Below are 22,141 nucleotides of genomic sequence, written 5' to 3'. Positions count from 1 at the left end.
AAGAAGATTCTGATTCTATCGCATGGCAATGCCACGTTGGAGCGAGGTTTCTCCGTGAACAAGGAGTGCGTAGTCATGAATTTGGAAAAAGACAGACTTGTAGCGCAGCGCTTGATGTACGATACAGTACAGGTTGCCGGAGGAGGACACGAAATTGATATTGACGAGGAGATGCGTGAGCTGCTGAAGTAACGTGTTTTAAGTGTTATGAAAAGACTCTTTTATATATTACTCTTTTATAAATTACTCTTTTATATATTGAATCTTATCTGGTTGAGGTAAAAACGATTCCTTCAAACTTAATTTGGCCTAGAATTTTCCGGTAATGAGTATAATATGCGTTGTTTATAAGATAAATGTAGACATCTCCTCTCGGAAAGGTGACAACCGTCGCATTTTTCGATTTTTTGCGACTATATCTCTTGATTTCAATAAGGCTGAACACGTCAAGAAGTGACTTAGAGCATTTTGAGATGTAAATCGAAAGTCACGCTTTTTTATTCCTTAACTGCATGAAAAACTCCAGAATTCAAAAGTACAATATATTTGAACAAACCGGGAAAAACCGGGAGAAAACCGGGAATTTAATTTCGGGTTTTGAGTGGCCACCCTGGTATTGGTTCACCTAGAATCCAGCGTAGCATCTGTCACTGAGTACGTCCGCTCGTCTGTTATAGAAAAATTTGACCATTTTATCACGCAGCAAAATATCTATTCGTAACTATGTACGGAGAATTTGGGCTCCATTTTTCCTGTTAGTTACCCCATAATAAAATTGATCTGGGATTTCAATTATTTATGTTGTACGCATACGTATGATTCATATAAACTGCTGAAATTTTTATTTTGTTTTCGAGAGATTAATAAAAATTTTAATAGAATTTTTTTGAAAGATTTATTCAGCATTCAACCGTGATGAAGTTGTTACCAAAAGATTTTTTTTTTTGATTTCTTTTGATACCTGAGTAATAATTACAAAACTGTCGCTACATAAAACAAAAGTTGGTTAGGCAATTTCTCAAATTTCAAAAGAAAGCCGGCTTTGACCGTGAATCCAGAAAGCTCAAGTTTAATAACCGAAATACGCTGGCAGGATTATTACTGAAAGTTTATGAAATTTATTATTTCTCGTAAAAATAAACCAAAATATTTTGTATAACCATACTAAATACAAAAAGTGCTTGCGTTGAATATTTTTTCAAGTAATACTTTCAAGTTATTACTTTCAAGTTATTACAATACCTGCTACAAAAAGATGCTTTTTTTTTCTACTGGTTCAAATTGACAGCTCATTCTGGTTCATTTGACACTCCCACAGCTTCGTATCCGTTTCTCCCTCCGAAAAAAACACCGAGGCTTGGCAAGTTAATAATTAAATTCTCATAATTCACGGAAATCGAGTTACCCGTACCCGACCCGTACCCGACGAGTTGAGAATTTTTCAAACCCGTACCCGACCCGAACCCGAAGCCTTGGTTTTTAAATTACCCGTACCCGACCCGAACCCGAAAAATATTTTTTGGCGTTACCCGAAACCCGACCCGAACCCGTCGGGTACGGGTCGGGTACGGGTATCGGGTAAAAATACCCGTACCCGACCATCTCTAGTCTACATCTAAAAAACCGAGAGAGGAAATAATTCCACCCGTGAAACAAAATGAAATAAACGGGGGACATAAAAGTTAGGTAAAATCGGAGAATATTCGAAAATTGAGTTTCAAAAATTCAACAGACACTCTAAATAAACAATTTGAAAAAGCAAAATAATTAAAACATAGAGTATGTCTTCCTTCGAAAATAACAGAATTGAATTTAGGATAGTGATTCCTTCATTTAGGAAACATTGTCAATTGTAGAGCAGCGCACCTATGGGTCGAATTGGAAATGTTTTGACAGCTATTGTTGGGAAAATGTACGCCTTTCAGTGCTGATACGTGAAATGTTAAGAAAGTTGTGCTGGAATGGAAAACGACCAACATCAGATGTGGTTTGCTCTGAAAATCGCAAAAAACTTAAATTTGTCAAATTAACTGAGTATGATGTGCTAAAACGTTTCCGATAACGGATGACCGTCTCCTGGAAGGATCAGAGTAAGCGTCGTAGTGTAATATGCAACCAGCAGCTGAACTGGAAAGTGTTGAGGGTAATCAAGGTAAACCCAGGACTCCCGGATCAGGATATCACAAAAAATATGGCGCTAACAAAATTCTTGGCCGGAGGATCCGTCTACGAGGAGGCTACCGTTCTTTCCGTGCCTATAAGCAACCCAATATTTTGATGAAAAAAAAAACACAGTGCAAACCAAAGCATGGTTTGACAAAACTGCTCCAGCTATTGCAACTGTGGAATATTGGCGCAGTGAACGTCCACAAAATAATTTTAAATAATCATAATGTGAAGTAAGCTGAGATAGCTGAAACTCTGAAGAGACCGAAACAGCATGTTGGACATATCGTGCATGAATATTTGGGCCTGCAAAAGCTGTGTGCAAAGTGGGTGCCGCGCGAGCTCATAATCGACCAAAAACAACAACGTATCGATGATTTGGAGCAATATTTGAAGCTGTTTAACTAAAATAAAGTTGAGTTTTTGTGTCGATATGTGACAATGGATGAAACATGGCTCCATCACTACAGGCTAAATCCAATCGACAGTCAGCGGAATGGAGAGCAAGTGACGAACCGAATCAAAAGCGTGAGAACACCCAACAGTCGGCTGGCAAGGTTAAGCGTCTGTATTTTGGGATGTGCATGGAATAATTTTCATTTCATCTCCAAAAGGGACAGACTAGCAACAGCGATTATTATATATCGATGCCGGAGCGTTTGAAGGCTAAAATCGCCCAAACATGGCCCCATTTGGCGAAGAAAAAAGTGCTGTTTTATCAAGACAATGCACAATGGTCCAGAAACCAAAATTAAGGGGGAAATTTGGGTCTAGAGCTCTATAGCAACATTTTAGAGAAATACTACAAGGTATACAGCCCTAGGGTTGTATGAAATGGTGACGTGGGACTAAACACTGTGATTAGGGGATTTTTTGTTACAAAATATACAGAGTCTGCAGACAGAATCAATGTGTTTGCTCAGCGACTGTACGTATTTTTATTTTCAGCCTCCCCTGGAAATCAATTTTTTGAAATATATTCAACAACACTCGAAAGAATATCGTATATATTTGGCCATATTAGTATTAGCCTGTAGTATTCTTTTGTGCAAACAACATGTATTTGACAAGGCACAAGCATAACATTCTTGTTGAAAAAGCACCAAGAATATCTCGTAATGCGTCAAAGTCAGAATTAATTCTATATCCTAGAAAACCAAATCCAGTAATACTTACGTTATTTTAATAAATGGTTTTGTCTTATTTAACTCTGATTAAATCAAATCTACTATATGGTTCTTACTTTCAAAATAATATAGAAGCCCTTACGAAGGTTAATTAATTGGCAAACATAAGAAGATATGTCTAACAAAATTATTAACAAGTTCCAGCAAAAAACCATAACAATCAACAATTCCAGTTTTGTTTTTTGCTTGACAATTTTTTTCATTTACCTACAACTATATTCGCTGTATTACGAAGACTGCTAATATACATACGTTTATTATGGTAAAGCTTTGAATAATAATATATCATCAAACCATTTTGAAATGTAAAAGGAGATTCTAATGAATTTTAGTAAATAAACCAAAAATTCACAAGCATTCGCAGGCTCTTACTCTTCTATAAAAGTGTTCATGTGGAATTTACTCTTTCGATACTATCCGGTCACGTTTATTTTGTGAATATCAAAGATAAAATTGAATAAATATCCGTTGCAAAATTTACAATTCTTGTTGAAAAGTTAATGGTAATCATATTTATGAGATAAACTTTCAATCACCATCAACAGCAGCATTGCAGTTTTTCCTCGATTGCACACGAATAGAAATGTACGCACAAAAGTGTACCACTGCAATACGAACAGTACCGCTGCAGTACGAATAGAAGTGTACCACTAAAATGTACGAATAGAAGAGTACCGCTGCAATCATAGACGACGAGAGATCTGCGGTTCTTTACTCCACTGGTACTGTTGCTTTCACCGGCATGTTTTCTTTCAAGACATCAGTTTTAATGAGGTTTTGATAGCAGGTTTAGAAATTGTTCAAGAATGGAGATTGTTTCAAACTTTTCGGAAGACTTTTACCTTCGAGACATCGTTTTAGTCTAAGCTCATCGAAGCAAAAATAAATTGACCTATTGGGACGGGGAGACTCTGTCAATTTTTATATCGATATTGATACAGAGAATATCACGGGGAACGGATGGTGTCCATTCACGTCGTCTGTGCTAGGGATGCGCGCATGTAATTGATTCATTGTTCGCGTAAGTTTCCCTGTAACTTTTTATCAATTTTCACCGTTGAGCAGTGAAGTAATAATGATAACTAGCGTTTTAAAAAATTGTTACACATTTTATCTATCCAACAACATATTGTTTTTTTTTTTTTTTTAAAGAGGGGGATTTGTTAGTAGCTTAAGTATTTATGATAAATATTAGTAAATAATGAGTATGTGTGTCCAATCACAAATGGTGATTTCTCAACACTGTTAGTAATTTGTAATTTTAATTGTTAGGATTTGTTTGCTTTCGCAATCAGGACTTATCATTCGTAGTGATTTAAACCTACTTATCAAGAAAGGAAAATAAACTTACAACTAACTTAATTGCTAACTTATTGGCTATAAAGAGAGCTTATCGTAGCAATTGAGGATTGCAACGATTTTTGTCGGAAATTGTTAATAATTTTATTTGACATAGCTTCTAATGGTTCAACACCAGTAAGTCTATGTAATTCGAGTGTACCAAACCAAGGAGGACGCTTCAAAATCATTTTCAGAATTTTATTCTGAATCCTTTGGAACGTTTTCTTCCTTGTTGAACAGCAACTTGACCAGATCGGTATAGCATAAAGCATTGCTGGTCTAAATATTTGTTTATAAATCAAAAGTTTGTTCTTTAAACAAAGTTAAGAATTCCTGTTAATGAGAGGATATAAACATCTCGTATATTTGATGCACTAGGCTTGTATACTCTCAATGTGCTCTTTGAAAATAAGTTTTTTATCATAAATTAGTCCCCAGTACTTTACCTTGTCAGACCAACTTAAAATAACCCCATTCATCTTGACAACGTGATTATTGTTTGGCTTCAGGAAAGAAGCCCTAGGCTTATGCGGAAAAATTATCATTTGAGTTTTAGAAGCATTGGGAGAGATTTTCCACTTTTGCAAGTAGGAAGAAAAAATATCTAAACTTTTCTGCAATCGACTGCATATGACACGAAGACTTTTTCTTTTCACGGAAATGCTTGTGTCATTGCAGAACAATGACTTTGTGCATCCTGGAGATGATATCTGGCCTTGATTCCCGGCTTATGAGGATCATCCCGTTTCCGGAAATTTCAGTTTGGGTGATATTTCGGCTTTGTTCTAAGATACGGAGAAGGTCATCTTGTCAGAGTAGACTTTCTGCTTTTGGACGTTTTCCCGATTGCGAAAATACCCATTTACGATGTATTCCTGAAACCAGAAGTTGCAATCTTGGATTTCACCAAGGCATCCGCGGTCGAGTGAAAATACTCATATTGGATGGTATTTAACAGACATTCGGAGGTGGGTGTTAATACATCTGCAGTTGATTCCCGGTTTCTGAGCATCATTTCGATACCGGAAATAGCCATATCGGATGTCATTTGGTCACATTATGCTGTTTTGCGGAGACCGGAAGTCGCCATTATGAAGTCTGGTATCGACAACAAAAGGTGCAAGTTGAAGATCACATCGGAACACCTAGAGTTCAGCACAATAGACTGAAACACAAATCGATCACGTTTTAATTGACGGAAGCCACTTCTCAGATATTATTGACGTCCAAACCTATCGTTGTTTTTTTTCTGTGCCGAACACGCATCAGTATAGGACGTGTTTGGTGATCGCTCCGATAGAATATAAAACAAAAGACGCGCGAGCAAGTGTTGGCATTGTTTGCCTGGTCGAGTAAAGGTTCAAGGTCGCCCGCCTTTGTGCAACTGTTTCGCATCGTGGCTGTTTGCTGGTGCGTAAGCCGATTTGGCTGCTAAGAGATTTGTGCTACAGCAGTGGACGAGAATCTCAACACAAAGGAGGAAAAAGAAGAAGCCAACAGTTGACAGCGAGTTGTGTCGCTGTGCTGAGTGATCACACACCCGGCTCGCTGATGGTGGCTGTTTGGAGCTGCTGTATTGGTGCTGCTGGCTGTAACGGCTGCAGCTTCGACCGTTCGGACAACCAACCCTGCTGAAAGGAGATGTAAAGAGGTACGTGTTCTGTCGGCGCTAGTGCGCTAGACTTAGCGGGATGGATGTAGATCCCTCGCCTCCCGTGCCACCATCCCCGAGCCCCTCCGACCCTGTCCCTCCTGCCAACCCTTCCTCTGTTAATTCTCCAGTCCTCCCTCGCCCCAGGCTTTACCCGGACGGATCTCAGGGCAGATTTACTGTTTTCTTTCGGCCAAAAGCAGGACCGAAATCGAAACCGTTAAACATCCTGCAGATTTCGAAAGACCTGACGGAGGGGTACAAGGCCGTGACCGAAATCTCCAAGATCAGACCCAACAAGCTCCGTGTCGTGGTCAGCGACCTGGAACAGGCCAACGCTATTGCTCGCTCCGAGCTTTTCACACGCGAGTATCGCGTTTATATACCCGCACGAGACGTGGAGATCGACGGTGTCATAACCGATTCGAGTCTGTCGGTCGAGTGTATCTTGGCAAGCGGTTTTGGCTGCTTCAAAAATGCTTTGTGTCACGACGTAAAAGTAAAGATCATAGATTGCAAGCAATTGCGGTCTGTGTCTCTTGTCAACGGCACAAAAGTGTACACTCCGTCAGACTCGTTTCGTGTTACGTTTGCCGGATCTGCTCTCCCTAGCCACGTCTCGATCGATCGGCTTCGTCTGCCTGTGCGATTGTATGTACCCTGTGTTATGAATTGCACCAATTGCAAGCAGCTAGGCCACACAGCCGCCTACTGCTGCAATAAGGCACGATGTAGCAAGTGTGGAGAAACTCATGCGGACGATTCTTGCAGTGTAAATGCGGAAAAATGTATTCACTGCGGGGAAAATCAGCATGAGCCTTCCACATGCCCGGTGTACATGCAGCGCAGAGATAAAATCAAGCGGTCACTTAAGGAGCGTTCAAAGCGATCTTACGCTGAGATGCTGAAGAAGACCGTGACCACTTCTACCGTAACATCGAACCCCTTTGATCTGTTGTCCTCTGATGAAACCGATTCTGACGATTCACCAGCGGGAACAACTTATGCCAATCCTGGGGCGTCTAGAAAGAGGAAAAATATTTCCTCTCCTAAACTTCCCCGAAAAGGTCCTAAGATTTCCCAAAGTGAAATGAAAGTTACAAACAAACCAAACAGTGCTGCGGAAAAACCGAAGCAAACTCTTCCTGGGCTTGCAAATTTAAAGTCCCAGAAGGAGTTCCCAGCACTGCCAGGAACATCTAAAACCCCAGTTGTTCCTTTTGCACTCCCAGTTGATGAAACAAACTCTGGATTAGTGAAATTTTCTGACATTGTGGACTGGATTTTTGAAACTTTCAATGTACCCGATCCAATTAAAATTTTTCTTACAGCTTTCCTCCCAACAGTTAGATCATTTTTGAAGCAGTTGACTGCCCAATGGCCCCTCCTTGCAGCGATTGTATCCTTCGATGCCTAATTCATCTGCGTATACGAAGGATTCTATCTCTGTCTTACAGTGGAATTGTAGAAGTATTTTACCAAAAATGGATTCATTTAAAGTTTTAATAAATAGAAACAAATGCGATGCATTTTCCCTTTGTGAAACTTGGCTTACTTCAAATATTGATCTCAACTTCCATGATTTTAATATTATTCGCCTTGATCGAGACACCCCATATGGAGGAGTACTTCTAGGGATTAAGAAGTGCTATTCGTTCTATCGTATTAACCTCCCCTCGATTCCAGGCATCGAAGCTGTCGCATGTCAAATGACAATACAAGGTAAAGAGCTTTGTATTGCCTCAATATATATTCCTCCCAGAGCACAGGTTGGGCAACGGCTGCTCTTTGATTTAATAGAACTTTTTCCCTCGCTGTTGCGAATTGCATGGCTTTCAATTTAATTTTAATTGTATATAGTTTTGTATATATTGCAGATAGGTTAAGCAACTTACGTTTTAGTGTCCTTTAAATGTTTAGAAATCGGATCGTAACCCTGAGTTTTTATGTGTAGAAACTTATTATAATCGTTCGATGTTCAGCGCGATTTGTTTCTCTTCTACATAGCGTCTGCAGCACCTATGGTTTTAGTTTTAGGACTAATTTTTACTGTGATAGCATAAGTGTTTTATATATAACGTGTTACTAACCTATTTTTTCCGTACTATATATGTTTTAACTTTCCGTACTAAATTTACCGTACCAATTTTTCGCACCGTACTAGTAATTTAAGTTTTTACAATACCGTACTATTAGTTGTAAGTTTTGACGCACTTGTAAGTTAATTTATTTATTCAGGAGCTTCGATTATTTAATTAGTTTAATAGGCTTGATATACGCTCACTGGCGAACACGTTTCCGCTTTTCCGTCTGCCAAGAGGATCTTCCTCCGTCCCGTTTCGCTGACGTTTCGCCACGGTCAGTAACGCAACGGCAGGTGGGGGTACTTCGCATCGACAAAGTAAATGTTGTAAAGGTCGCTGTAGTTGGTTTGTTGGTGCGGCGCAACATACGGTTGCGACACTCCCCCGCAGTGCTTCGAGGTCATTGCTCCGAAGTACTCACGCTTGCGCCAACATCCAACACCGCAATCTTCACGGCTGGCCTCTCCAGAATTCCAGTCGCCGTCTGCACCAGTGCACGACGGACTTGCCCGTCCTTGGATCTGATCGCGTGGACTATCCGACCTTTCGGCCAGCAGTTCCTTGGCAACATCTCGTCTACGATGACAACGATGTCTCCTTCAGCAATCGGTTTGGCTCGGCTGAACCATTTCGTCCTCCGGGTAAGCGTAGGCAGGTACTCGGCTACCCAGCGTCGCCAAAATCGATTGGCGTAGACCTGCGATGTCTTCCAGGTGTGCTTCAGTACGTAGTTACTATCGTCGTACGCGATCGGGGGCTTAGAACCGTTTGACGACCCCATCAGGAAGTGATTTGGGGTGAGCGCTTGGGAAAGCTCATCGTCTAGCGGTAATTCAGTCAGAGGCCGAGAGTTAACAATGAGTTCGACTTCTGTCAGGGTGTTTCTAAGGATTTCGTCAGTGGGTGTGCGAGTGAGTTGGAGGTGCTTCAGGGCTTTCTTCACGGATTGAACGAGACGTTCCCAAGCCCCGCCGAAGTGTGGCGACGCGGGCGGGTTGAACGTCCATTTCGTATCAGCGGTGACAAAGTGTTCCATCAGCTTGTCTTGGTTCACCTTCTGCAGGGCTTCTTTTAGCTCGTGACTTGCTCCTATGAAGTTGGTCCCACGATCGCTAACTATCTGAACTGGGGTACCTCTTCTGGCGATGAAATTTCGAATGGCCAGGATGCACGAGTCCGTGTTAAGACTGTGAGCGACTTCGAGGTGTACCGCTCGGACAGTGAGACATGTTATTAGTACACCCCATCGTTTCTCGATCCTTCTGCCGACAACCACGTGCATTGGTCCGAAATAATCGATGCCGACATAGGAGAAAGGACGACAGAAGGGTTGTAAACGTCCGAACGATAGACCAGACATCTCCGGGGGCTCTGGCTTCGCTCGGCGAATCTTGCAGAGCTGGCAAAGGCCTTGGACACGCCGGTAGACCGATCTCAATCCTGGAACGTGAAATCGACGCCGGATTTCATTAAGCGTCGTCTGGTGATTCATGTGGCAGAGCTTTTCGTGGACACTTGCTATGATGAGATCCGTGACTGAATGTCGCTTGGGAAGTAGTATCGGATGTTTCGTACATTCCTCGACATGAGCGCATTCATCTATGCGACCTTGCATTCGTAGCAGTCCATCTTCCGCTAAGAACGGACTGAGCTTGTACAGCGGACTACGCTTCGGTAAAGCGTTCCTCCACGGTACCGGCATCGGCTTCTGCAACAAAGCTTTCTCTTCGGCGAGCTCAGCATCTTGCACCGACTTTAGGATTAATAACTCCGCGTTTTTTAGTTCTTCTTGCGTTAGGGGTCCGGTGACGAGGGGATTTTTCGACCGCTTCCGGCGTACATTCGGCGGAAATCGACGGACAAAGGCTGCTAGCCGCAGGAGTCGCTGCCATCTAGAGAAGTTTTCCCAGCGGAATAGAGCGCGTTCGACGAAGTGATGCAGTACATGTGACCGTTCCTCCTCTGCAGTGTGTTCGAACTTAGACACAACGACAGGCCATCCTTCTTTCGGTCCCCACAGGAACTCAGGGCCACGGAACCAGCGGCTGGTAGGAGATAGATCCGGCAGCGTCTGCCATTTCGTGGCGTCGTCAGCGACGTTCAGCTTCGTCGGAACCCAGTTCCACTCCGTCGTCTCCGTCAACTCTAGCATCTCGCTGATCCGCACCGCTACGAACTGATGGTACTTTCGGTGATCGGAGTTCAACCAACAGAGAACGTTGCGTGAATCCGTCCAGAAAACCCTTTGCGTGGGCCTCATCTTGTGAGTCTCCATAACGTCGTTCGCTAGGCGGGCTCCAATGACTGCGGCTCGTAGTTCTAGTCTGGGAATCGACACAAAACGCAACGGGGCTACTCTTGTCTTTGCACGGACGAGTGCGCATTCCACTTTTCCATTTTCTTCGAACCGCAGATAGGCGACTGCAGCGAAGCCGTTCTCCGACGCATCCACGAACACGTGCAGCTGAATCGTATTCCGCTCTCCCGTGCTCATCTTCAGTCGGTAACACCTTGGCACACTGACCGATTCCACTTGCGGGAGTACCCGTAACCATGTCTGCCATTTCACTAGCTGTTCGCTCTTGACAGACTCGTCCCAGCCTACACCACTCCGCCAAATTTCCTGCAGCAGTATCTTCAGGAACATTAGGAAATGCGCCATTAATCCCAGGGGATCGTAGATCGTCATAAGCGTGCTGAGGATCTGCCTTTTCGTTGGGACGATGTCACCTCGCAGCAGTTCACCGTTGATCCTCGGCGATAACTTGGAGGTGAACGTATCGGTCGCTGTACACCACCATAAGCCGAGAACTTTCTCCGTCGCCATCTCGCTCGAAAGGTTCAAACTTTTCTCACCGGGACTCGCCTTCAACTCCAGCAGCACTCGACTCGAATTCGACAGCCAGTTCCGGATCTCGAAACCTGCTTCCGAATGAACGTGTCGCACATCTTTCGCCAACTGTATCGCTTCCTCTTCCGTCTCTACGCTTGAGAGCATGTCATCGACATAATGCTCCTTCATTATCGCCTCTGCTGCCCTCGGGAATTGGTCTTGGAACCGCTGCGCATTGTAGTTCTTAACATACTGCGCGCTGCTGGGCGAGCATGTCGCTCCGAATGTCATTACTCTCGTAACGTAAACGTCTGGGTTGCGGTCTTGTTCACCGTTTCGCCATAGGAACCTTAAACACTGTTGATCGCGCCAGTTCATCAAGATCTGGAGAAACATTTCTCGAATATCGCCCGTGATGGCAACGCGAAACTCTCGAAAGCGCTGTAGCACAGATACCAAGGAGGTTACTTGATCCGGCCCTGTCAGTAGAAATGAATTCAGGCTGACTCCCAAGACTTTAGCGGCTGCGTCCCACACTAAGCGCATCTTGTTTGGTTTGTTAGGGTTGACCACCGGAAAAATTGGGAGATACCAAACCCGTTCGAATTTTTCGGCTAGTTGGCTTGCCGTCAGTTTTTCGATGTAGCCGGCTCGTTCGTAGTCCCGAATCTTTTCCTTCACCGCCTCAGCCAACACAGGATCTCGCTGCATACGCTTCTCCAAGCAGATTAGTCGCTTCATTGCCATTGGTTTGCTGTCAGGCAGTCGAACATCGTCACATCGCCAGAGCAGACCGGTTTCTATCCGTTTTCCTTTCACATGCGTCAATGATTTCAGTAACTGTTCCGCTCGCTCGTCGTCTTTCGATAACAACGGTTTGACGGGACTCGTTACCCCGGTGCTGTCCAGAGACATATACGCCTTCACTATATTATGAAGATCTACGTCGCTTCGCTCGCAGCATGGGCACACGTGAAGGCTGTGGTGCGCAGTGAAGTTCGTCGTTGGATGAGATGTCTTTGAGCATGGTCCGAACACTATCCACCCTAGACGAGTTCTGGTGGCGATCGGTTCTTTCTTTCCTCCTTCTCTGCTATCCAACGCGTGACCCAAGCGGCAGTTGTCCATGCCGATGAGTATTCGTGGCTGAACATTTCGATAGGAATCCGCTGGCACGCCTTCCAAGTGCCGATAGGCTGATGCTAGCTCCTCCATCCTCAATGTCTGCCGTGGTAGAGAAAGGCTCTCCACTGTGTGAACTTTCGACATCCGGTACATCTCCGCATCGCGCGTTCCAGAAATCTCCAGCGCTAGCATTATGGATTTCATCTCCTGACGTTGATGATCTCCCGTCCAGCCGAGACACAAGGGGAACGACTCGCCTTCAAGACTTAATTCGTCCAACAAACTGTGTTCCATCAACGTCGCCGACGAGCCTTCGTCCAAGAATGCGAAAGTGCGAACGAATTTGCCTCGTCCATGAAGGATAACTGGAACGTATCGGAAAAGAACTTCGCTGGCGTAACTGACGTGAGTGTTGCACTGTTCGGCAGGTGTTTCTGCGGCGTTCTGGGTATCTGAGATTGAAGAACTCTCCGCTCGCCGGTATCGGGTATCGTCATGTAGTAGCTCGTGATGCATATACGGGCAGCCGTTTCTCCCGCAAGCTTGCTCAACCGCACACGCTCCGAAATGCTTCGCCAGGCACTTTCGACACAACTTGTTCTGCTTCAGCGCTGTCCATCTTGCTCCGACATCCAATCTTTGGAATTCACTACAGAATCCCACACTGCTACACCCTCCTTGGCACACCACACATTGCTTCGTCGCTGCTGACTTCGACCCATTTTTGGGAAACGCTGTAGAGCTCGACGACTCTGTTGCTACCTGACTGGAACCGGATTGGAGGTGAACGTGAACTTCCTCCTTCCGTACGCGTCTCTCAGATTTGCCGGCATACACGCTGACCGTTGACGAAATCGTTACTATACAGGCTGCTTCCACGAGCGTTTCAAGCCATTTGCTGAAGGCCTCCAAAGTAGCCGCCCTTAATGTTTGACGATATTTGGCCCATTCCAGCTTCACGGTAGGTGGCAGTCTCTCGACAAGTTCTTGAAGAAGTGCCACGTTGTAAAGATGCTCGTTCAATCCACAGGCTACGATCGTTGCACACATGTTCTGGACTGCGACACCAAAATCGATCAGAGTTCCTAACTTCTCTGTCTTCGGCGCTGACATTTCCCGAATCTTGCAAACTAGCGAGTGGACGATAACTTCTGGCCGACCGTACAACGTTCGCAACGTTTTGATAACACCTTCAAGTCCCGCTGGATACAGCAACCTGCTTCGGACGGTCTCGAGAGCTCTCCCCTTCAAGCTGCGCTGAAGGCGAAGTAAATTTTCCTCATCACTGAAACCACACATCCTAGTGGTGCTCTCATACGTCGAAATAAAGAGCGGCCACTCTTCCGGATTGCCCGAGAATGTAGGCAGCTCCTTTGTCACTGCGTGTCGCGCAGCCAGCTGACTTCGGCTTAGTTCATTGGGTTCGAAAACGGGTAGATTTGGTTCACTTCTGTTGATTTCCATCGCCCGGATTCGCTCCTCTAACGTCCTCGTCTGCTGATCCTGCTTCTTCGACATTTCCGCAAGTTGCTTTTCCATATTCGCCATCACTCTTTGAACCTCATTCGATGAGCGGTTACTTATTCCTCCTACCGTCGTCGAATTTGCTACCGGTAGAGCGGCGCGAATACTGAACTCGTCTCGTATTTCCTGCTCTCTGGCTTCCATACGGTGCTGGAACTTAGTACTGAGCTCTGTAACCACGAACTGCAGTTCGCGATCCTTTTCTTCTAGTAGCTTCTGATACACCCGCTGCTGTTCCTCGAATTGTGCCTGCATATAATCTAACTTTTTCTGGAACTCGCCAAGTTGTTTAGTTTGCTCCTGTTCACCTGTCGACTTTGGATCCGTTTTATTCCGTGCAGAATCTGTGATGATGACCGATGGGTTCTGAGCTGCTCGTTTAGCCACGCACACCGCACAACTCCAATCCTCCTCCTCGATATTCTCATTCACGCCTACACACTCGAAATGAAACCATAATTCACAATCGTCGCAGCAAACCATCCGGTTGTTGTCCGGATTCTGGCACACACCACAACTGACATTCGGCTTTGCCTTCGGCGGCATAATTCAAGCCTCCCCGATCGCGTAATAAAACGAATTTTTTAAAGTGTTGCGAATTGCAACGAAAAGAAAGGACTAATTTCCAATTTTATAACGTTTATTAACTACGTACTACGACTTACAATTCAATGTTCAACGTTTTAACGTTTTAACGTTAAAAAATTCCTATTAGAAGAAATTGATGTATACAAAATGTAATTTTAAGTTGTGTTTGTATAATAGATGTATAATATAAGGTAATGTTTGCATGGCTTTCAATTTAATTTTAATTGTATATAGTTTTGTATATATTGCAGATAGGTTAAGCAACTTACGTTTTAGTGTCCTTTAAATGTTTAGAAATCGGATCGGAACCCTGAGTTTTTATGTGTAGAAACTTATTATAATCGTTCGATGTTCAGCGCGATTTGTTTCTCTTCTACATAGCGTCTGCAGCACCTATGGTTTTAGTTTTAGGACTAATTTTTACTGTGATAGCATAAGTGTTTTATATATAACGTGTTACTAACCTATTTTTTCCGTACTATATATGTTTTAACTTTCCGTACTAAATTTACCGTACCAATTTTTCGCACCGTACTAGTAATTTAAGTTTTTACAATACCGTACTATTAGTTGTAAGTTTTGACGCACTTGTAAGTTAATTTATTTATTCAGGAGCTTCGATTATTTAATTAGTTTAATAGGCTTGATATACGCTCACTGGCGAACACGTTTCCGCTTTTCCGTCTGCCAAGAGGATCTTCCTCCGTCCCGTTTCGCTGACGTTTCGCCACGGTCAGTAGCGCAACGGCAGGTGGGGGTACTTCGCATCGACAAAGTAAATGTTGTAAAGGTCGCTGTAGTTGGTTCGTTGGTGCGGCGCAACATACGGTTGCGACACTCGCCACGTTTGATTTTGGGAGACTTCAACTCTCATGATGTGGCTTGGGGTTCCCCCTACAATGATAACCGCTCCTCTTTAATCTATAACCTTTGCGATGACTTCGACATGACTATTTTGAACAACGGTGAAATGACACGTATCCCGAAACCTCCAGCGCGCCCAAGCGCTTTGGATCTATCCTTATGTTCGACGTCGCTACGGTTGGATTGCACATGGAAGGTGATCCTCGATCCTCACGTTAGCGACCATCTGCCTATTCTTATTTCAATTACTAACGGTTCAACTCGCATGCGACCAATTGACATTCCGTATGACCTCACACGGAATGTCGATTGGAAGTTATACGAGGAAATGATTTCAAAAGCGGTCGAGTCGATTCAACATCACCCACCACTTGAAGAATACAACCTCCTCGCGGGCTTAATCCTCGACGCCGCGTTGCAAGCCCAAACGAAGAAATATCCCGGCGTAACGATCAAAGAGCGGCCTCCAACTCCGTGGTGGGACAAAGAGTGCTCCGATGTCTACACGCAAAGATCCGACGCGTTTTTGGCCTTCCAGAAGGGAGGTATACCTGGCAACTATTTACGGTATTCGGAGCTTGATACCAAGCTTAAAAGCTTGGCAAAAGCAAAGAAACGCGGATATTGGCGTCGGTTCGTGAACGAGACGTCGAGGGAGACATCGATGAGCACTCTTTGGAACACAGCCCGAAGAATGCGGAATCGCGTAACGGTCTACGAAAGCGAGGAGTCTTCAAGTAGGTGGATATTTGATTTTGCCAGGAAAGTATGTCCGGACTCTGTTCCTGAGCAAAACATTGTTCGCGATGCGTCTCCGGGCCACGACGCGATAGAATCACCTTTAACGATGGCAGAATTTTCAGTTGCCCTCCTGCCCTGTAACAATAACGCGCCTGGGTTAGATAGAATCAAATTCAACTTGTTGAAGAATCTACCCGGCATTGCCAAGAGGCGCTTGTTGAACTTATTCAATAAGTTCCTGGAGCAAAACATTGTACCGCAGGATTGGAGGCAAGTGAGGGTAAAATTGAGAATTATTTTCTATGTTTTGTGACTGATTATGTTTTTCCACGAAAATTGTCTCAAAGGGACTTAAGACAGGCTAATACATACTGCTATGTGGAAGACGTTTTTGCGTACCTTTGAGTAACCATCAAGTATTTTGCATCAATGAAAAAAATTGTTTTTCATGCTTCGATGTGACGTAACTCGATATAACGCAACGAAAAAAAAGTTGCCTCATATTGATGACTGTACCGCGAGTTGGAAACCAAAAATGTCTAAGTGTTTTTTGAGTAAAAGATTGAATCAAAAGAAAAAACACCCCCAGGAAAATTTTAAATAGTGGTCGTAGAGCATCCCGGATTTATTTCAAGCCTTTCTTGGTCGTTTATATTACACGAATTTTTTTATTACGCATTTTTTCCACGCGGATTTGGGAATTACCGCGGATTTTCGAATTATTGTGGTTCTTTACATGATGTGTACCCCCCACGTAGAAACAAAACCTGACTATTATTTAGTGCTGTTGATTTTTTTTGGCCCTCGACTAATTTTTGAAAATGATTTGTGTGGAATTTTTTAATTTATTTATTTGGCATTCCGTCATAATGACATAGCCTGATTTACAAAGTTTCTCCAATTCACTCGGTTATTAGTTGCCGCTCTCCAATGCCTACCGTGCTCAATTTAAATCGATACAATTTGATGTAGTTATGTAAATATTGGATGGTTAATTGTTCATTACAGTGCTCAAAATGAATATAAATTTAAAATAAATAAGAATTGAATGTAAAATGTACGCATACGAACCCTACCCTACGTTCAGTATGCGATCTCCCCAGAGCTTAATGAGTAAAGGAATATTTCCTATCAGTTTCCCAGGCGCGGTAATTCAAGCACGTGTGTGATGAGCGCACAAAAATAATTAATTGAAAACCTTATAATTGCCGCGTTGTTGTGCACACGCTGACATGCATCCAGACAAAAACTAGAAACTAATCAGGGCTTCGAGTAGAGGAAGGTTGTTTTCGAATGTTGGCTATACACTTTGAATAGGGATGAAAAGCAAACACTCTACTTTCCACGAACACGCATCATCTGTTCCGGATTTCGACTTCGATCACTTTTGACCAGAACGGAAAAAAGGATTCAAACAAACCGAAAGGAAGTATGCACTTGTCGGTCGTCCTGAACCAACAACTTCGTCTGGCTGTGCTTCGCTATTTATTCAATTTTTTTCTCCTAATTTTGAATTATTGTTATGCTAGATAATTTAGCACCAAAACACTGCCATAGATAACATTCTCCACTAATTTTACTGGAGGCTCTGGAAGAAGTGTCAGCGAAATCGCTTGCAGCCTAATACTGCTGTTCGATTCCATTCCATTCCGGATCGTAGCGATGAAATTTATGGCCATACCAAATGACTAACAAACAGGCTGCGTGTTACGGCTTCGAAGCGTTCCATCCACCCATTCGCATCGTCCGTTCGTTTGGTTTTGTGGTCCAGCGCGCGGGTCGGATTCCGTTTTTCTGACCACGACACGGCTTCGATGACAAATGCTATCGGACCGGTTCGATCTCGAAGAAAGGGCAGAAGAAACTTCAGCACGACATTTGGCCGTTTGGGTGTTTGTTTTGAGGTGCCTCAAATCAAATTATTTCGTGTCTCGGTCTCGAACGAGTCTTTTGGCTAGGCCGGTAGGAGCATGCCGCTCCCGCTGTGAACATCCAGTGAGTTAAAAGGAAAGACAGCGATCGCTGGAATGAGAGCTAAGTGTCAACGAAGTTGTGAAACAAAAACGGAGGAGTGATTTTATTTATTTGAGTATGTAAAGTTATGGCCTGACTAACGGTGGTCTCTGTATCGAATGCTTTGAATTGAATTCTTAACGCAGCTATTTTTTTATTTAGCAAATTATTTATTATTCAGTTCTATTTCTGTTCAACTACTATCGAAAAGGATCTGCTTCGGATATTACATATTATTTGTCAACATTCAAAACTCGAACGAAGAGTACAAAATCGGAGTCGTTTGACGTCCCGAGACCATTCAGCAACGGGTGGACAAAACGTGTGCATGCTCGAATTTCCAAAGCCACAAATAATTACGGCTGCCGGGGTGGCCAAACGTATCACTCTCGCTTAGATGGACTTTTTTGATAACGAGCTCTGAGCCAGCCAGCTAGCAGATAACTTGAGGCACTAACTAACAGCAACAATAATCATAATCGTAAAAGTACGACAATCATAACGATCTGGGAGATTCACGGGAATCGGACAGGTTCTCATGTTCTTGGTCTTTTTGTCACCGTCGTTCTACACCCGCTAGGGTGAATGTTGTCAATGTCTGCTCAGCACTTTTCATCTTAAGAAAATTCCAATTAAAGCAGCAGTTATGCCGAGATACGTGCCATCTACCCTGTGGGTGACGGGATAACATTGCTGAGTCAGATTTTGGTTCTGCGGTCTCGGGCGGCGCAACGGGTGACAACATATCCATGGCTGGCGGCAGACAACCGGACAGTGACAATGCTTCACCAGCTGGGGTCCACTGCGAGACTCTGTACGCGGTCACGCTCCGGCGGTTGAAGAAAAAGAGTGGAGACGCGAAGAGCACGTTGCACTGGGTATCCGATATCAATTTCATTTCATTGCTCGTTTTGATAAACGTGCGGAATCCACTCGCTTTTGTATAAACGGCTGTCGGGCGATGCTTGGAATAAAATTGTTCTGGTGGGTCTACTCCATGTGCTGCAGGAGTCGAGTGGATGCTGTGTGTGGCTCCGGTTGAGTTTACGTACATATGTATGTATATGCACGCAGATCCTATGGCCGTGATGTTACAACTGAAACCCTCCGATCAGCTGAAAATGTGTAGACGCGTTGTGTGGTGCCCGGATCAGATTCGTTTTTATGGGACAGGCACGGTTTGTTGACAGTGAAAGGCTGCACCCGGCGGCTTTTGGCGTGGCAGTACGCTCGGTATGGAAGCTGTTTACCATTTATGTGTTTCGAAAACAAACACAACTTCATTTTATTGGAACGCGGCATTCGCGAACGGAACTTATCATTAGCTGCCAGTTAATTTTACTAGCAGAGCACTCAGTCACGGTCTTGATTAACTTGTACGAGAGGAGTTTATCATTCAAAATGGGTAAAGTAGCTTAGAAAGACTGAGTGCAATTGGCTTTTTAATTCAAAACGAAATACAATTCGAGCATAGTTACGAAGAGATGTTGAATAATCATTATGGAATAATGAAACTTCCCAACCGCTATCAGCTAAATATTTTAGAATGTTTGGGCTCTGGAAATAATTGTCAGGCCTACGTTATGCAAACAAGAAAATAATAATATAAAAATGCAAATACTACCCTAGTTAATTTATCCTAGTTTTCGACTACAGAGGAATTTCGTGGTAACTCGGTTGGTGGGATTCTCTTAGGGCGGAAATCATAGGGTATACCTTGGATGGACCACTTTCTTCAGTGGACCACCCTGACGAAATCTATTCTTTTGATATAAATTGGAATTTACAAATGTTTCTCGTGATACTGATGCAGATTAGCTAGATAAGGTATTTCTCGATAAAAGTTCTCTGGAAATCCCTCGAGCTGTCGCAAAAATTGGGTTAATCTAACCGGGTAGTTTTACCATATGTTCCGTTTATTGTACAAAAAAAACTTTAGAGAAAAATTTTTAGTGATTTTGCGACAATTCATATTTGTAAATTATATATTGAGACTTATTAAATTTTCACAAGAAACCTTTTATGATTTCACAATTTTTTTTTACGCAACTCCTAGTGAATTCAAAATTAGAATTTCGTTTAGTTGAAATCACATTACTAATTTTCTTGGGTCAAGCTAGTAGACATAGTAGGCACACTAAAGAGTGTTCTGTATCGCTTGCAGACTGAAAACTTTCTACTGTTCTATGTTACAATCAATTTTTGAAAGATTATTAACCTTAAAAAATCATCAAAAATCATAAACAAATCAGGTTCAACAACTCACCTTTAAGCCACAGGGCCTGCAGTTTGGAATGGTTGTGCGGTGCATACTGGTGGTGCTCGAGCAACCGATACAGCTCCTTGAAGTTCCCCCGGTGAAACGCCACCACGGCTTTGGCTTTCAGCACAGACTCATTCAGCTGCAATTTGTCGCACTGCGGCAGAGACCACAAAAACCTCCCTAGTCGCTCGATATTTCCTGCCTGTTGCAAAACCTACGTTCATTCAAAAAATAAAAACAAACAAAAAAAAGGCTCTGAATATTATTTTATTAAAGAGTTCAATAACATGCGTTTCTCACGCGCTAAATATGCGATAATACGCAACTATTTTTTTTTTCAATCGCAAACCCCATCAACGAAACTGTGGGAAAATATTATTCCTCGAAAAAGTCACACAGTTAGTGGAAACAACGTTTCAATAAGTCATCGAAAAGCACTACTATACACTTCCTTCAAAAAAAAAACGCACCGTACCATGATGAACTCAGCAAAGCAATTTCATTCTCAAATTACCAACCCGCGAACAGTGGCGGCAAAAAATAAAACCGTCGAACGATAAAAATATGCTTCTTACTTGAAAAGTGTGCGGTTTCTTGATTTATGCAACTCGACACCTGGCAGCGGTAAAGTTTATTTCTAACATTATATTAGCATATACTAGAGCTCTGAGTTTGTTGACATTTCTCGGTGATTAAGTTTAAAATACGGCTTTTGAATTAAATGCTAAAATTAAAACTGACCAGATGAATCCATTTCGAAAAACAGTACAGCATATTATATTAATAAACTTAAAATGCACACGAAAATTAAGGAAGGCTTGGCGCTCGACTGGGTGTGTGAGATACGGCAGCGATTTGTTCTAACACAAATAATCAAATGTTCCATTCAATTTCGATTCGCCCGAAAGCAAACCGACGGATTTTCTAATTGCACGCTCACTCTAAACCAATTTGTCACATTCTCTCCATCATCGGGGACGAGCCGCCGTCGATGCCGGTTCATGTTTATAAATAGAGGAAACATAATGTTTTCTCCAATCAAGCTGTGTTGCGTTACAATGTAGCGCTTTTAATTTAGGTCCCATATGTCATCTCTGTTTGGCGGCTGTTGCAGTTCACGATCACTGCAACTTGCAAACGATCCTGAATAACGCTCAGCAACGTGTATATATCAAACATCAACTTTGCTATTTAGGTGTGGAACAGCTGCTTTTTCGCTCCAAACCATTTGACTGAAACGGTGAGTGAGTTTGAGAAAAATGGAATATTACTTTGTGACTAAAAATTAAGGATTTCTACATATTGAATATTACAGCCAGTATAAATCAGTTACATTGCAGCTGACTGTAATTACAAATGATGAGTCAAATTTTAACGAATATATCATAAACTACTGCAATAATCAATAGAGAAAAGCTACTCTTTCAATAACGACATCCTATCAAACAGCAGAGATGGTTGATTAGGATATATGGAGCTAGTAGGGTTATAACATGTGCATTAGACTTGAGCACGGTTATATGGGAAAAAAGCGATGGTGTTATTTTTTCGCTCCCATGCACTTTTCGTGTTCCTCATGGATCCTATAACAACTGTGTAACTTTTCAGATCGATCGGTGAAACGCCCGATTTGCGCCCGATACGATTTTATATGGGAAAAAACACTTTTTCAAAACTTTTTCTATAGAGATGTCCAGTTGGCTCTTAAAAATATATTAATACATTATTTTTATAGGAAATTTTCCTGGGAAAACCTTTTCT

At 42.9% G+C, this 22,141-nt stretch overlaps 1 protein-coding gene and 1 long non-coding RNA gene across 2 annotated transcripts in view; one reads left to right on the top strand and one right to left on the bottom strand.

The window, feature by feature from the left end:
* LOC129722969 (homeobox protein six1b) overlaps nt 1–22,141 on the bottom strand; it is an 86,145-nt gene that overhangs the window by 20,933 nt on the left and 43,071 nt on the right. Inside the window, exon 2 of the mRNA XM_055676865.1 lies at nt 20,384–20,594. Coding sequence (XP_055532840.1) covers nt 20,384–20,594 — 211 coding nt within the window. The remainder of the gene's footprint in view (nt 1–20,383; nt 20,595–22,141) is intronic.
* Nucleotides 1–22,141, top strand: part of LOC129722971 (uncharacterized) — a 38,369-nt gene that overhangs the window by 8,408 nt on the left and 7,820 nt on the right. The window lies entirely within an intron of this gene.

This window comes from Wyeomyia smithii, chromosome 2 (assembly GCF_029784165.1).
Source record: "Wyeomyia smithii strain HCP4-BCI-WySm-NY-G18 chromosome 2, ASM2978416v1, whole genome shotgun sequence".
NCBI classification, from domain to species: domain Eukaryota; kingdom Metazoa; phylum Arthropoda; class Insecta; order Diptera; family Culicidae; genus Wyeomyia; species Wyeomyia smithii.
The sequence above is the reverse complement of the archived record's forward strand: the minus strand, read 5'-3'. Positions and strand labels throughout refer to the sequence as shown.